The 15343-nt window shown below is 40.4% G+C and overlaps 1 protein-coding gene across 1 annotated transcript in view; it reads left to right on the top strand.

Moving 5' to 3' along the window:
• ttn.2 (titin, tandem duplicate 2) overlaps nucleotides 1-15061 on the top strand; it is a 174752-nt gene extending 159691 nt beyond the window's left edge. The window contains exons 218-235 of the mRNA XM_082176625.1: nucleotides 58-357; nucleotides 465-770; nucleotides 856-1158; nucleotides 1306-1587; nucleotides 1700-2293; nucleotides 2396-2686; nucleotides 2785-3084; nucleotides 3179-3481; nucleotides 3580-3882; nucleotides 4031-4615; nucleotides 4720-5025; nucleotides 5124-5423; nucleotides 5510-6085; nucleotides 6191-6496; nucleotides 6639-7232; nucleotides 7400-13189; nucleotides 13286-13582; nucleotides 13729-15061. Coding sequence (XP_082032751.1) covers nucleotides 58-357; nucleotides 465-770; nucleotides 856-1158; nucleotides 1306-1587; nucleotides 1700-2293; nucleotides 2396-2686; nucleotides 2785-3084; nucleotides 3179-3481; nucleotides 3580-3882; nucleotides 4031-4615; nucleotides 4720-5025; nucleotides 5124-5423; nucleotides 5510-6085; nucleotides 6191-6496; nucleotides 6639-7232; nucleotides 7400-13189; nucleotides 13286-13582; nucleotides 13729-14027 — 12035 coding nt within the window. The 3' untranslated portion in view covers nucleotides 14028-15061. The remainder of the gene's footprint in view (nucleotides 1-57; nucleotides 358-464; nucleotides 771-855; nucleotides 1159-1305; nucleotides 1588-1699; nucleotides 2294-2395; nucleotides 2687-2784; nucleotides 3085-3178; nucleotides 3482-3579; nucleotides 3883-4030; nucleotides 4616-4719; nucleotides 5026-5123; nucleotides 5424-5509; nucleotides 6086-6190; nucleotides 6497-6638; nucleotides 7233-7399; nucleotides 13190-13285; nucleotides 13583-13728) is intronic.
• Nucleotides 15062-15343: the final 282 nt, after the last annotated feature.

The raw sequence follows: 15343 nt of genomic DNA, 5'->3' as shown, positions 1-15343 counted from the left end.
CAGTCAAAATACCATTTATTGGATGTATATTTAATGAGAAAATCTTTTATATTTAAGATACACCTGGTCCACCTGAGGGAACAATAACAATCAGCAGGGTCACAGAGGAGAAATGTTCAGTTTCCTGGAAGATACCTTTTGAGGATGGTGGAGATCATGTCACTCATTATATTGTTGAAAGACGTGAGACCAGCAGACTCAACTGGGTCATGATGGAAAATGAATGCAAGACTCTGTCTTGTGTCAGTACAAAACTGATCAAGAACAATGAGTACGTTTTCCGTGTCAGAGGTGTAAATAAGTACGGGCCCGGTGTGCCCCTAGAGTCTGAACCAGTTATTGCAAGAAATGCATACAGTAAGTTTAATTACAATTATTATGTATTAGTGTTTCCATTAATAATTTAGGTTTACCTACAGGACCAAGGATAAAATATTAACATTAGTTTGTAATTTACATTAAAGCTGTTCCAACACCTCCTGGAGCACCAGAGATTACTGCTGTTGGAAAAGAGCATGTCATTATTGAGTGGCTTAAGCCAGAGAGTGATGGTGGAAGTGAAATCAAAAACTACCTTGTGGATAAACGTGAGACGAGCAGTGTCAGATGGACAAGAGTGAACAAAACCTACACCATTTATGATACACGCCTCAAGATCACTGGTCTCCTTGAGGGTAGCGATTATCAATTCCGTGTTGCAGCCGTCAATGCAGCTGGCACCAGCATTCCAAGTGATGCATCTCAGTATGCTCACTGTAGAGACCCAACATGTGAGTAACACTGACCTGCATGGCCCAAAAAAACGATTAAATGCATAGAATATAGTAACATGCTTAACCTGCCGTCATTTTACAGATACCCCAGCTCCACCGTCAGTTCCCCGTATTACAGACACCACAAAGCACAGTATTAGTATGACATGGACACGACCGATGTATGATGGCGGATCTGATGTCAAGGGCTATGTTGTTGAAATTCTGGAGGAGGGAACAGAGCAATGGTATAGAGCCAGCCAGAAGACCTTGAGCAGTACCGAGTACACAGTAACTGGTCTGGCAAGTAACAAAAAGTACAGCTTCAGAGTGGCTGCAGTCAATGATATGGGTACTGGAGAATTCAGTGAAGGCAGTATTGAGGCTGCACCTTCAGAAAGAATTGGTACGTTTTTTTAAATAATGGTCAATAGTGATGTGCAAAGACCTCACGTTCCTGCACACCACTGATGGTCAAACTAATTTCTGATCCTAAAGGCCTATTTTTTTATGTGGAATTACTGCATAAAATCTGTTATTGTTATCTTCTCAGAAATTCCTGATATTGAACTACCTGATGAACTGAAGAAAACCGTTTGCATCAGAGCTGGCAACACTTTACGTCTTCATGTAACTACAAATGGAAGACCCGCACCAGTTGTTACCTGGAGAAAGCCTGGAATTGACCTACAATCCCGTGGATTCATAGATACTACAGAAAACACTACAACTTTAATAGTGGAGAAGGTACATCGTTATGATGCTGGAAAATACACAATAGAGGCAGAGAATCCATCTGGCAAGAAAATAGTTACCATTCTTGTCAAGATTTATGGTAAGTACATGCAATTAATAATGAATACTGTGCATTCACTTATATTAAATAGGCTAAGTCGTTTGTAACTTGAGCAACCAATGCTTAAAACGGTTTAAAAATTGTCTTGTAGATACTCCTGGACCATGTGCTGCAGTAAAGGTTAAAGATTACACAAAAGAGTCTGTTGTAATCACATGGGATGTGCCTACTGTTGATGGAGGTGCTCACATCAACAACTACATAATTGAGAAGCGTGAAGCTTCAATGAAATCTTACAAAACTGTGACAACAGAATGCAAGAAGACATTATACAGAATCACTGGGCTGGAAGAAGGAACACAATACTTCTTTAGAGTATTGCCTGAGAACATATATGGTATTGGAGAACCTTGTGAAATTACAGATGCAGTACTGGTTTGTGAAGTTCCATCTATTCCTCAAGATCTGTATGTCATTGATACCACAAAGTCTACTGTCATACTTGGATGGGAAAAACCAATTCACGATGGTGGCAGCAGACTTTCTGGCTATGTCATCGAAGCGTGCAAAACTGGAAGTGACCGCTGGATGAATGTTGCTAATGTGAAATCATCTGTGCTGCAGCACACAATTGTCTCACTGAATGAAAATGAGCAATATCTCTTCAGAATCAGAGCTGAAAATAGCAGAGGTGTCAGTGAGCCCAGAGATCTCATGACACCTGTAACAATACAAGAACAGAGAGGTACGATATCATTAATAACTGCTAAATGAAACGAGGAAAACTTTCATATTATTTATTGTCTGTTTGAAAGGTTAATTATTGTTATTTCTATTTTCATTACAGTTATGCCAAAAATTGACTTGACTGGCATCCCACAAAAGATTGTCAGTGTGCCAGCTGGTAAGCCAATTGTGCTCAACATTCCCATTAAAGGTCGACCCATACCAGTCTGTTCATGGTTCTTTGGTGGAGTCAAAATTAAGGACAAGCTTGACCGCATCAAGATTGAGACAACTGCTAAATTTACCAAATTGACAGTCCGTGAAACCACAATTTATGATACTGGTGACTATTCTCTTGAAGTGAAAAATGTCACTGGAACAGCAACTGAGGTCATCAAAGTTATCATTCTTGGTGAGAATTTTACATTTTACTTTTCCGTACAGGTTTTACAGGTATACAGCTACATTTGAAGTATTTTTTTAAATTGACCAAATATATTTCTTTCCTAGATAAACCTGGAGTACCTGTTGGGCCCATGAAAATTGATGAGGTTGATGCCACATCTGTCACCTGCAGCTGGGAACCACCACAGAAAGATGGAGGTGCAAATGTCAGTGGCTATGTTGTTGAGCAGCGTGATGCACATCGACCTGGATGGATGCCTGTGTCTGAATCTGTCACAAGAAACACGTTCAAGTTTACAAGACTTGTGGAGGGAACTGAATATGTATTCCGTGTGGCTGCAACAAATCGTTTTGGTATTGGCGGGTTCTTGCAATCTGACGTTGTTGAGTGCAAGAGTGTCAAAAGTATGTTTTTTTTCCTACTTCAGGTGTTTTCTATTTATATTTACGTTATTTAAAAATGAAAGTATTAAATTAGTCTCATATCCTTTTTTTCTAGCTGTACCTGGAGCACCAAGCACACCTGAAATACTTGATGTGTCTCATGATGGCATGACCCTTATTTGGACACCACCTGAGGATAATGGTGGTTCTACTATTGCTGGCTACATTATTGAGCGCAAAGAGGCTGCGTCCGACAGATGGCTTCGCATCAATAAGAATCCAGTTACCATGACAAGATACAGAACCACAGGACTTATTGAGGGCCTTGAATATGAGTATAGAGTGACAGCTATCAACTCTAGAGGAACCGGAAAACCAAGTGCAAACTCTAAACCAACTATTGCAATGGATCCTATCGGTATGTACAAAGGAACAAAACAAGCTTGTAAAAATGTAAGTAAATCAGTTGTCAGTAGACCAAACATGACCAATGTGTTCAACTTTCCTCTTAAACAGAACCTCCTGGTATTCCACTGAATCCAAGAGTCACAGATACCACAAGAACATCAGTTTCGCTTGCCTGGTCTTCTCCAGAGGAAGAGGGTGGTGCTGCTATAACTGGCTATCTGATTGAGATGCAGAAGGTTGACCAGGTTGAATGGACAAAATGCAACACAACACCAACAAAGATTTGTGAATACACCTTGACACATATGCCCCAGGGAGCTGAATACAAGTTCCGTGTGTTGGCATGTAATGCTGGTGGAGCTGGAGAACCAGCTGAGATTTCAGGAGTGGTCAAAGTTACAGAAATGCTTGGTAAGAGAAAATACCTAACAATGGAAATAATAATTTGTTATTATAAACATATGTACCCATACAAATGATTATTCGTACATGTATTATTCTTTCATACATGTATATGGCAGTGCATTTTTGTAATGTAAGAACTGTATTTTCTTTTCAGAATATCCTGATTATGAGTTGGATAAAATCTACCAGGAAGGCTATGTTGTCAGACAAGGAGGAGTCATTAGATTATCTGTGCCTATCAAGGGCAAACCCTTCCCAACATGCAAGTGGACAAAGGAAGGTCGTGACATTTCTCACAGAGCTATGATTGCAACCAGTGAAGAACGTACTGAGCTTGTGATCAAGGAGGCCCACAGAGATGACACTGGAACCTATGACCTTGTGTTGGAAAACAAATGTGGAAAGAAGGCTGTCTATATTAAGGTTAAAGTAATTGGACGGCCAGATCCACCCGAGGGTCCTCTTGAATTTGATGATATTCAGGCACGTTCAGTCAGAGTGAGCTGGAGACCGCCTTCAGATGATGGTGGCTCTGATATCTTTGGTTACATTGTGGAGAGGCGAGAGGTGCCTAAAGCAGCTTGGTACACTGTAGACTCACGTGTGGTTGATACATCACTTGTGGTCAAGGGACTGAAGGAAAATGTTGAATATCACTTCAAGGTTACAGCAGAGAACCAGTTTGGTATAAGCAAATCCCTCAAATCTGATGAATCTGTTACACCAAAGACACCTCTTTGTAAGCATTTCTATTTATTTATTTTTAATTTTCTTAAGAACCACTTTTAAATTATTGAAAATCACACTAATTATTATATATTGTTTTATTCGTTTTGCATAAAGGTCCTCCAGAACCTCCTAGTTTCCCTCCAGAAATCATGGATGTTACAAAGACCACAATTGGCCTGTCCTGGTCAAGACCCAAGGATGATGGTGGATCTCGTGTCACTGGATACTATGTTGAGAGAAGAGAGATTTCCACTGAGAAGTGGGTGCGTCATAACAAGACACATATCACGACAACAATGTATACTCTCACTGGTCTCATCCCTGATGCAGAGTACCAGTTCCGTGTGATTGCTCAAAATGATATTGGTCAAAGTGAGCCTGGACCTGTATCTGAGTCAGTTGTATGCAAAGATCCATTTGGTACGTAACCCTCCCTTCTCCCTTCCAAAGAAGTTAATAATTTTCCTAAATAAAAACTAAAGTATTTTTACATCCTTAATCTATTCTGTGTTCAACAGATAAACCAGGCCAACCCGGTGAGATTGACATCATCTCTATAGCCAAGGACTGCATAACCATTCACTGGTTGCGTCCTGAATCCGATGGTGGAAAAGAAATCCTTGGGTACTGGATTGAATACAGGCAAGCAGGGGAAAGTGCCTGGAAGAAATGCAACAAAGAGCGTTCCAAGGACAGACAGTTTACCATGGGTGGACTCATGGAAGCAACAGAGTACGAATTCAGAGTGTTTGCTGAAAATGAAACTGGACTGAGTAGACCAAGAAGAACAGCAATGGGCATTAAAACAAAACTGAGTGGTAAGTTAATGAAATTGTATTTCTTTTTCTGAAAAATACATTAACAAAGTATTCAACGTGACTAACATGTTCAATTGATCCTCTAGTTGGAGAGGCTCCATGCCTGAAAGAGGAAATTAAAGATACTACCACTAAACTAGGAGAATCTGGAACAATGACATGCCAAATTATTGGAAGACCTCTTCCTGAAATTAAGTGGTATAGATATGGAAAGGAGTTGATCCAGAGCCGGAAATACAAGATGAGCTCTGATGGCCGAAACCACTCTATAACAGTGTCAACAGATGAACAAGAAGATGAGGGCATGTACACATGCAGAGCCGTCAATGAGGCAGGTGAAATTGAGACCAGTGGCAAGCTCCGATTGCAGGCTGCACCGCAATTCCATCCTGGATTCCCATTGAAGGAGAAATACTACGCTGGTTGTGGAACAAGCCTACGTCTCCATGTCGTCTACATTGGTCGCCCTATTCCACAAATAATGTGGTTCTATGGCAAGAAGCCTCTCAATCCATCTGAGAATGTAATAATAGAAAACACAGAAAGTTACACTCACTTAGTAATCAGAAATGTCCAGCGTAAGACAAATGCTGGAAGATATAAGGTACAAATGAGCAACAAATTTGGCACAGTGGACACTACCCTCCGTGTTGAAATCCAAGGTAAATTAAGGTCAATTTTTAAACAGATAAACACTGAAATACCAATAGACTTGTTTGCATGAAATATATTTGCAAATGTAAAAAATTATCTCCCTGACTTTTCAGATAAACCTCTCATGCCTGAAGGACCAATCGTTGTTGATGCTCTCTTGAAGAGTGCTGTGATCATTAGCTGGAAACCACCTAAGGATGATGGTGGATCAATGATCACAAATTACATTGTAGAGAAACGTGAAGCAAAAGAGGGTGAGCAATGGCATCTTGTGTCTTCAGCTATCCCAGGAACCACATGTCGTGTTCCAAACCTCATTGAGAGTGCTGGATATTACTTCCGGGTTTCTGCACAGAATCAGTATGGAATTAGTGAACCTCTTGAGATACCATCTGTTGTGATTATCAAGAGTCCATTCGGTAAGTTTCATGAATTGGTGGTCTTTAAATAGTAGTCTAATATATATATATATATATATATATAAAACAATAAATTAGCATGAAACACAAAAGGATAGATTGTCAAATCCATTAAATGTAATCCTCTTTATTTTTAAAACAGAGAAACCTGGAGTCCCACAACAGCCATTTGTTTCTTCTGTAACAAAGGATTCATGTGTTGTTTCTTGGAAAGCACCAGCCAGTGATGGGGGTGCCAAAATTAAGAACTATTACCTTGAAAAAAGAGAGAAGAAACAGAACAAATGGATTACAGTTACTTCAGAAGAAATCCGCGAGACATCTTACACTGTTAAAGGCCTTCTTGAAGGTTTCGAATATGAATTCCGTGTCAAATGTGAAAATATTGGTGGAGAGAGTGACTGGAGTGAGATTTCAGAACCAGTCATTCCAAAATCAGATACAGCTCTCCGTGCCCCATTCTTCAAGGAAGAATTGAGGGACATGTGTGTCAAATACAGGGCAAATGCCACATTTGTCACAAAGGTTATTGGACATCCCAAGCCAGTGGTTAAATGGTACAAGAACGGCAAAGAAATTTTCCCTGATGGAGAGAAAATAAAGGTTCAAGAATTCAAGGGGGGTTACTTCCAACTTGTTATCAGCAATGCTGATGAGAATGATGCAGCTGTTTACCAAATTAGAGCTACTAACCAGCTTGGATCAATCTCCACAAGTATGAACCTAGAGGTTGAGGGTAAGTATTTCTGGTGGTTTGTTTTTTAACATGTTATTCAACCTCAAAAACAATTCAAAGTACTTTTTAAAAAATATCTTTATACGTTTATCGTTCTGCATGACTGCTTAGAATGTACTATTCCATATTAAGTTTTGTCTTATCATTTACTTCTTCTTTTTTTCTAGTTCCTGCCAAAATTTACTTACCATTACATCTCCAAGGCATGGGAGCTGTTCATGCCATTCGTGGTGAAGTGGTTACAATCAAGATTCCAATTAGTGGAAAACCTGATCCTATAGTCACATGGCAAAAGGGACAAGAGATTATTAATAATACAGCTTATCATCAAGTCATTCTCACAAGATCATTCACCTCCCTGGTGTTCCAAAAGGGAGTACAAAGGAAGGATTCTGGCTACTACATAATTTGTGCCAAAAATCGATTTGGCGTGGATAAGCAGACAGTTGAACTTGATGTTGCTGATGTCCCTGATCCACCAAAGGATGTTAAAGTCAGTGATATTAGCAGAGACACACTCACCCTCGTTTGGAGTCCTGGAAATGATGGAGGAAGTGAAATTATCAATTACATTATAGAAAAGTGCCCTACAACTGGGGACAGATGGATTCGTGTTGCTCAGACTCCTGAGCCCCAATACACTGTGATGAGTCTCTTTGGCAAAACAAAATACCAGTTCCGTGTGATTGCAGAAAACCGATTTGGCTTGAGTTATCCATCTGCGCCAACGGACCCTGTGACTACAAAAGAAGACAAGTTAGCAATTCGAAACTATGATGAAGAAGTAGATGAAACAAGAGTGGTTACAAAGGAGGAGGCACCACATTCAAAAGTCAAGCTTGTGCCAACTCTCTACACAATCTCTGAGGAACTTGCACGCAATGGACAGTTTGGCATTGTCCATCGCTGTATTGAAATTAGCTCTAAGAAGACATTCTTGGCTAAATTTATCAAAGTTAAAGATGCAGATAGAGAGCTGGTTGCAAGAGAAATTGAGACACTTAACATTGCAAGACATAAAAACATTCTGTATCTTCATGAATCCTTTGATAGCCTGGAAGAATATGTCCTGATATATGAATTCATGTCTGGTATGGACATCTTTGAGCGCCTTGGTACAAACTTTGACCTCACAGAGCAAGAAATCGTTTGTTATATGAGACAAGTCTGTGGAGCCCTGAAGTTCCTCCATAGTCGCAACTATTGTCATTTTGATATCAGACCTGATAACATTGTTTATTCCACAAGGAAGAGCAATACAATCAAGATAATTGAAATGGGTCAAGCTAGGTTGCTTACACCTGGAGAAAACATCAGGATTCAGTTCACTGCCCCTGAGTACTATGCACCTGAAATCCACAACAGTGATTTTGTAACCACTGCCACTGACATGTGGTCTGTAGGTGTTCTTGCATATGTCCTTCTTAGCGGACTTAATCCATTTGCTGCTGAATCACATCAGAAAATGGTTGAGCACATTTCAAATGCAGAGTATTTGTTTGATAGTGAAGCCTTTAAAGAGACCAGCCTTGAGGGTATGGACTTTGTCGACAGACTCCTGACTAAAGACGGCAAGCTACGTATGACTGCCTCCGAAGCTTTGGAGCACCCTTGGCTCAAGATGAAATTGGAACATATTCGTTCAAAGGTCATCAAGACTTTGAGACACAGAAGATACTACCAATCCCTGGTGAAAAAGGAATGGAGCACTGTTGTTTCAGTAGCACGTGTTGCCTATGGTGGTGGCTACAGAAACCAGAGAAATGTTTCCATTGGTAGAGTGAAAGTTGGACATCCTGAACAAGGCTTGAGAGCGGGTCCTGTCATGCATGGATCTGCTGAAGAGGGAGGACATGTCAGGTTTGTTTGCTGCATTGAAAACTATGATAGAAACACTGAAGTGACCTGGTACTTTGGGTCCCGCAAACTGATTGCAAGCCACAAATATGAAATCAGTTATGCTAATGGAGTTGCTAGCATCTATGTTAAAGACATTGAAGAATGTGATGATGGATTATATAGATGCAAGGTTGTCAGTGAAGACAGGGAGGACAATGCCTATGCTGAGTTGTTTGTTGAGACTGTTCGGTCCTACCGTGAATACTATCTGGGACGCTCACTCAAGAAACCAAGGCGTAGAATTGACAAAACCAAAATTTTGCAGAGGCCACCAGAGTTTACTTTGCCATTATACAACCGTGCAGCATACATTGGTGAAGATGTACGCTTTGGTGTAACCATAACAGTCCATCCAGAGCCAAGTGTTACATGGTTAAAGGCTGGGCACAGAATCAAACCAGATCCTAAAAAATACACATTCACAAGTGACAAGGGTCTTTATCAACTCATGATACACAATCTTGACCTCAGTGATGATGCTGAATACACTGTTGTAGCAAACAACAAGTTTGGTGAGGATAGTTGCAAGGCTCGTCTCACTGTGACACCACACTTACTTGCCGAGGACACAATGAGACCAATGTTCAAACGTCTCTTAGCAAATATTGAGTGTGTTGAGGGGCAAAGTGTTCGCTTTGACTTGAGAGTATCAGGAACCCCAGCACCAACTCTGAAATGGGAGAAAAATGGCAAACCTCTTGAGTTCAGACCACAAGTTGAAGTCGTTCTAGAGGACGTAGACTATCATGTTCTACATGTCAGAGAAACCCTCATAGAGGATTCAGGCACATACAGAGTCACTGCAACAAATACAGCTGGATCAGCAAGTTGTCAAGCTACTCTCAAAGTTGAACGCCTGACATACACAAGGAGGGAGTTCAAGAGTGAGGAAGAGAGGCAGAAATATGTTAGAAACCAAATAGAAAAGACACTGAAAATGGCACAACAGTTCTCAACCGCAGAGGTTGTTACACTCAATCCTGTAGCACAGGAGGCTTTGAAGGAAGCTGCTGAATTATATAAACCTGCAGTGAGCACCAAGAATGTGCAGGGTGAGTTTGACATCTCTGATAAAGAGGATCAAGAAATAAAGAAAATAAAAGAAGAAGATAAGAAGATGCGTATGCCTTACGAAATCCCTGAAGCTCGTGCACATGATCCAACTGTTCTTGGTGAAGATAACTTGATCAAACACTTTGTGCCATTATCTGACATGAAATGGTACAGGAAACTGCGTGACCAATATGAGATTCCTGAGAGAATGGAAAGAATTGTTCAGAAGAGACAGAGACGTATTCGTCTTTCCAGATGGGAGCAATTTTATGTCATGCCACTGCCTAGAATAAGTGATCAGTACAGACCAAAGTGGCGCATTCCAAAACTTACGCAAGATGATTTAGAGACTGTTCGACCAGCAAGGCGATCACCATCCCCAGAATCTGAGGCATCATTCAGACTGAGAAGACGCTCACTAGGAGATCTTTCCGATGAGGAGCTCCTCGAGGGTGAGGACTATCTGACAATAAAGAGAACTGAAAAAGAGAGGCAAGAGCTTGAAGAAGAACTAGAACTTGGCTTCTCTGCCTCCCCACCCAGTGGAAGCCCTGTACGCTTTGAGCTGTCTGCACTGCGTCGTGCCTCACCAAAACCTGTTCACAAAGCTGAAATGAGACGTGTAGAAGAGACCATACATGTAACAAAAACTGAGCAAGCTCGAAGCTCTCCTCCTCCCATTTCATATTTCTTGAGAAGGAGGAGATCCTTGTCTCCAACATACATTGAACTGATGCGTCCTGTCTCTGAGCTCGTCAGAAAACCCCGTGCACGCATCTCAACAGAGGCTGAAGTCGAACTCATTGAAAGAAGATCACCCACCCCTGAGAGAACACGCCCTCGATCACCAAGTCCTGTATCCACTGAGAGAAGATCTTCCAGATCCTCCTCTAGATTTGAAAGGTCTGCAAGATTTGACATCATGTCTAGATATGAAGCAAGAAAAGCAGCACTCAAATCTGAGCGCAAGTACCAGGTTGTGACTCAGCAACCCTTCAGTCTTGACCATTCTCCACGTATCACAGTAAGAATCCGTTCTCACCGTGTACCATGTGGTCAAAACACTAAATTCACTTTGAATGTTCAATCAAAGCCAGATGCTGATATCCAGTGGTTCCATAATGGACAACAAATACAAGAGAGCAGCAAATACCAGTTCACAAATATGAGTGGAGTTCTATCTCTCCAAATTAATGACTGTCAGGCAGAAGACAGTGGCACATATCGTGTTGTCTGCACAAATTCAAAGGGTGAGGCATCAGACTATGGAACTCTTGATGTTTCAGGTGGAGAGTTTACTACATACTCCTCAAGACGTAGAGACGAAGAGGCTCCGACATCATTTGTACCTGATATAACAAAAACTGATTATTATCATTCAACAACAATCAGAGCTTCCTCTGCCTCAAGAACTCATTTGGAGATCAAAGAAACCAAAACAAAACTAACTGATAGACGTGAAGTTTCTGCCTTTGAAAAATATGAATCTCAGAAGCTTGCATCATCTCCAATTAGATATGCATCCACTGAATACCTATCATCAGCTTCATATTCATCTTCTGAAATACATACAACATCTGAAAAACATGTGTCATCCGAATCAAAGATAAAAGAATCAGAAAAAACAACTGCTGAAGTATCAGTAAAGAAAGTTAAAGCTACTCTTTCAGCCAAAATACTCACAAAACCACAGTCTCTGACTGTATCTGAGGGTGACTCTGCACGATTTGTCTGTGATATTGATGGAGAGCCAGCACCATGTGTCACATGGATGCATGAGGGAAGAACAATTGTCTCTTCACACCGTATTCATGTGTCTACAACACAGTATAAGTCTGCTTTTGAAATTTCATCAGTTGAGTTTTCTGATGAAGGCAGCTATACTGTAGTAGTAGAAAATTCGGAAGGAAAGCAAGAGGCAAGGTTTACATTGACTATTCACAAACCAATACTTGAAGAGGAAGTTACACCTACACAAGTGAAGTCACTAGAACCTTCAGTGACATCTCCAGTGCCATCAGTTAAATCTCCAGTGCCATCAGTCGCATCTCCAGTGCCATTAGTAAAGTCTCCAGAGCCCTCTGTGAAATCCCCAGTGCCATCAGCAAAGTCTCCAGAGCCCTCTGTGAAATCCCCAGTGCCATCAATAAAGTCTCCAGAACCTTTAGTGAAATCCCCTGTACCCTCAGTTAAATCTCCAGAGCCTTCATTAAAATCTCCTGTGCCCTCAGTAAAGTCTCTGGAACCCCAAATTAAATCACCAGAACCCACTGGTGTGAAATCTCCTGAACCTCGAATTAAATCTCCAGAGGGTATCAAATCCCCATTCAGAGTGAAGTCACCAGAGCCAGTTGGCTCTCTTCAGAGGGTAAAGTCTCCACCTCTTATTAAGTCTCCTGAACCAACCACCCCTCAAAGAGTAAAGTCTCCAACAGCTCTGAAGTCTCCTGAGCCAGTAGCTTCACCTGCCAGGGTAAAATCTCCACCTCCTGTTAAGTCTCCTGAGCCAGTTGCCTCCCCTCTGAGAGTTAAATCCCCTACAGGCCTTAAGTCTCCTGAACCTCAGAGAGCTAAATCCCCACCAAGAGTCAAATCTCCTGAGCCGATCATGTCACCTAAAAGAGTTAAATCTCCACTTACAGTGAAATCCCCAACCCCATCAAAGGAAGCACCACCAAAGATCATTCAGCAACTCAAAGCTGAAGCTTATGAAGACAAAATTAAGATGATGTTTGTTGCTGAGAGCTCAGTAAGAGAAGTTGTGTGGTACAAGGACAGCAGAAAACTCAGTCAGAGTAGTCACTACCAGATTCATTCATCTGCAGATGGAACTTGCTGTCTCTATATATCTGATGTTTCTGAGAGTGACCAAGGGGAATACTCCTGTGAAATCATAAGTGAAGGAGGAGCAATGTCAAGAACATCATTCTCATTTCTTGGTCAAGTGTTTCAAGCAATCTACACAAAAGTAACTGCATTTGTGGCTACACATAAGGTTGTTCAAGGTAAATTTTATTTCCCATAAATATTATTAAATTCTTATCCATTTAAAGTCTTGATGCCCATTCTCCTTAATGCCAATCCTTTGTCTTCTTTTCCAGAATCTGTGTCTTCCCAAATACATGGGGGAAGTGAAATGATTCTTAAGAAGGAAAGTGCTGCTGTTAGCGGCATGCATGAAAGTTTTACTTCAAAATCCATCCACATGGAGAGCACAATGCAAGAAGCATCCTTCAGCAGCTCCTCAATGGCTGAGATGAAATTTGAAACTATGTCGATGTCTAGCTTATCCTCTATGACATCAGAGTCAGTATATGCAATGAGCTCAAGCAGTATAATGTCAAGTCATTCACATGTTGAAGAATCCTCAGTTAGAGCAGCCCTCCACAGTGCTCAAGGTAAGGAGCAGTTTAATTACAAACATGCTTAAGAATTTGTCAAATAATGCTGTAATATTATTATATAATATTATATAATAATATATATTTTTTTATATATATTATATTAATAATAATATAATTTTAAATACATTTATATTTTAAAGGCTTAGCTCCAAGAATTGAAGCTCTTCCTGAAGATATCAGCATTGAAACTGGAAAGGTTCTAACGGTGGCCTGTGCTTTCTCTGGAGAGCCAGCACCTCGTATTGAGTGGTCACGCAGTGGAAAGAAACTGCCTGGTGAGGAAGAAAGTAGCAGGTTCCATATTGACACCACAGAAGACCTGACCACACTCATCATCACTGGTGTGAAAGAGAGTGATGCTGGGGCATACACACTCAAACTTTCCAATGAGCATGGATCTGACATGGCAACTGTTAACATCAGTATTCGATCAAAGTAAAGCCTTAATTTATACCCCCAACCCTTTCTTCATTAAGCAACTTTGTATTTTTTAAATGAAATGAAAAAAAATCTTGATAAGTTACCTGGATATCTGTTCCTGTAAATATAAACTATTTTTATACCAAACCTGACATTAATTTATGCCAATCTAGACTTAAGTCTAAAGTATTATAAAATGTGCCATATTGGATAATTATGACTTAGGATTTTTGATCCAATTTTCTGTGACATGTACATAATGTATATAGCCGAATTTAACGGTTATGGAAAATGTATGAATTGTTATTTATAACAATATTAACTGAAACAAATGGAACTAAATGTTTATCAGGAGAAAGTTTCACATGGAACGAATACCCTGATAAACCTGAAACTAAACTCTGTGCCTCAACAATAAGTTGAAGTCTTAAGATTGCCTCAACAGGTAGAGAGGCTCCCTGTTGACGTTACACTAAATCTGAGAGACTAAGTTATGATTGCATGTTTACACGTGCAGTGATATTATAACCATACTCTTATGCATTGTTACTTGAACGTAAGGCCTTGAGTGTTGTTTGCATTTTACCCTCATGTAAGCAGGGCAACTAGGCCTTGTGTTCTGACTGACTATGTCATACCACCATTTTAATGACATGCTCAAGGTGCGAGCGGCCTGCACTTTATGAGCAAAAATTTTTAATGTGCTCTTTTTCTGGCAAGGGACTGCTTGAATAAACTTTCAAAATGAACATCTCCTGGCCAATAACGGAAGTATATCTTGTACTTCCTTGCAGAAACAGAGCCTCCTCTTGGAGGTTTGCTTTGAAGCATTGTGTGTTTGCGTGTTAGCTTTAGAATTCACCATGTCACTTGTTGGGCAAATATCAAGAAAGTGTGCCGCAGTAACACCACCTGCTGTGCAATGAGAAAGAAACAGTTTAGTATCTTAATGCCCTGCACTTTGGTTTGATTTTATGTAGAATTGTAGAATTATCTATATATGCAACCTCCTTGAGTATAAATGATTCAATAAAGCATGTTCTCAGCACAAAATTTTGTCCTTGTCTTTATTCAGAAGTTTCAGTGTGTCTTGTTTAATTATGGCACAGTGATTTATTCATTCTTTTATTATTCTTTTGGACCGTTTGTCTTCATTTTATAGGAAAGTGGAGCATAGACAGGAAAGTAGTGTTGAAAGAGATGGAATAGGATTGAGGCACAACACAGACTCAAACAAGTGAATGTACACAGTCCACTTTGCAAAAGCGGCTATGTATTTATTTATGACTATAACTAGGGATGCACCAATACCGATATGGGGCCTGATACTGCGCT

This window comes from Leuciscus leuciscus (assembly GCF_965113295.1).
Source record: "Leuciscus leuciscus genome assembly, chromosome: 7".
NCBI lineage: Eukaryota > Metazoa > Chordata > Actinopteri > Cypriniformes > Leuciscidae > Leuciscus > Leuciscus leuciscus.
This window is presented reverse-complemented; position numbering and strand designations above follow the sequence as displayed.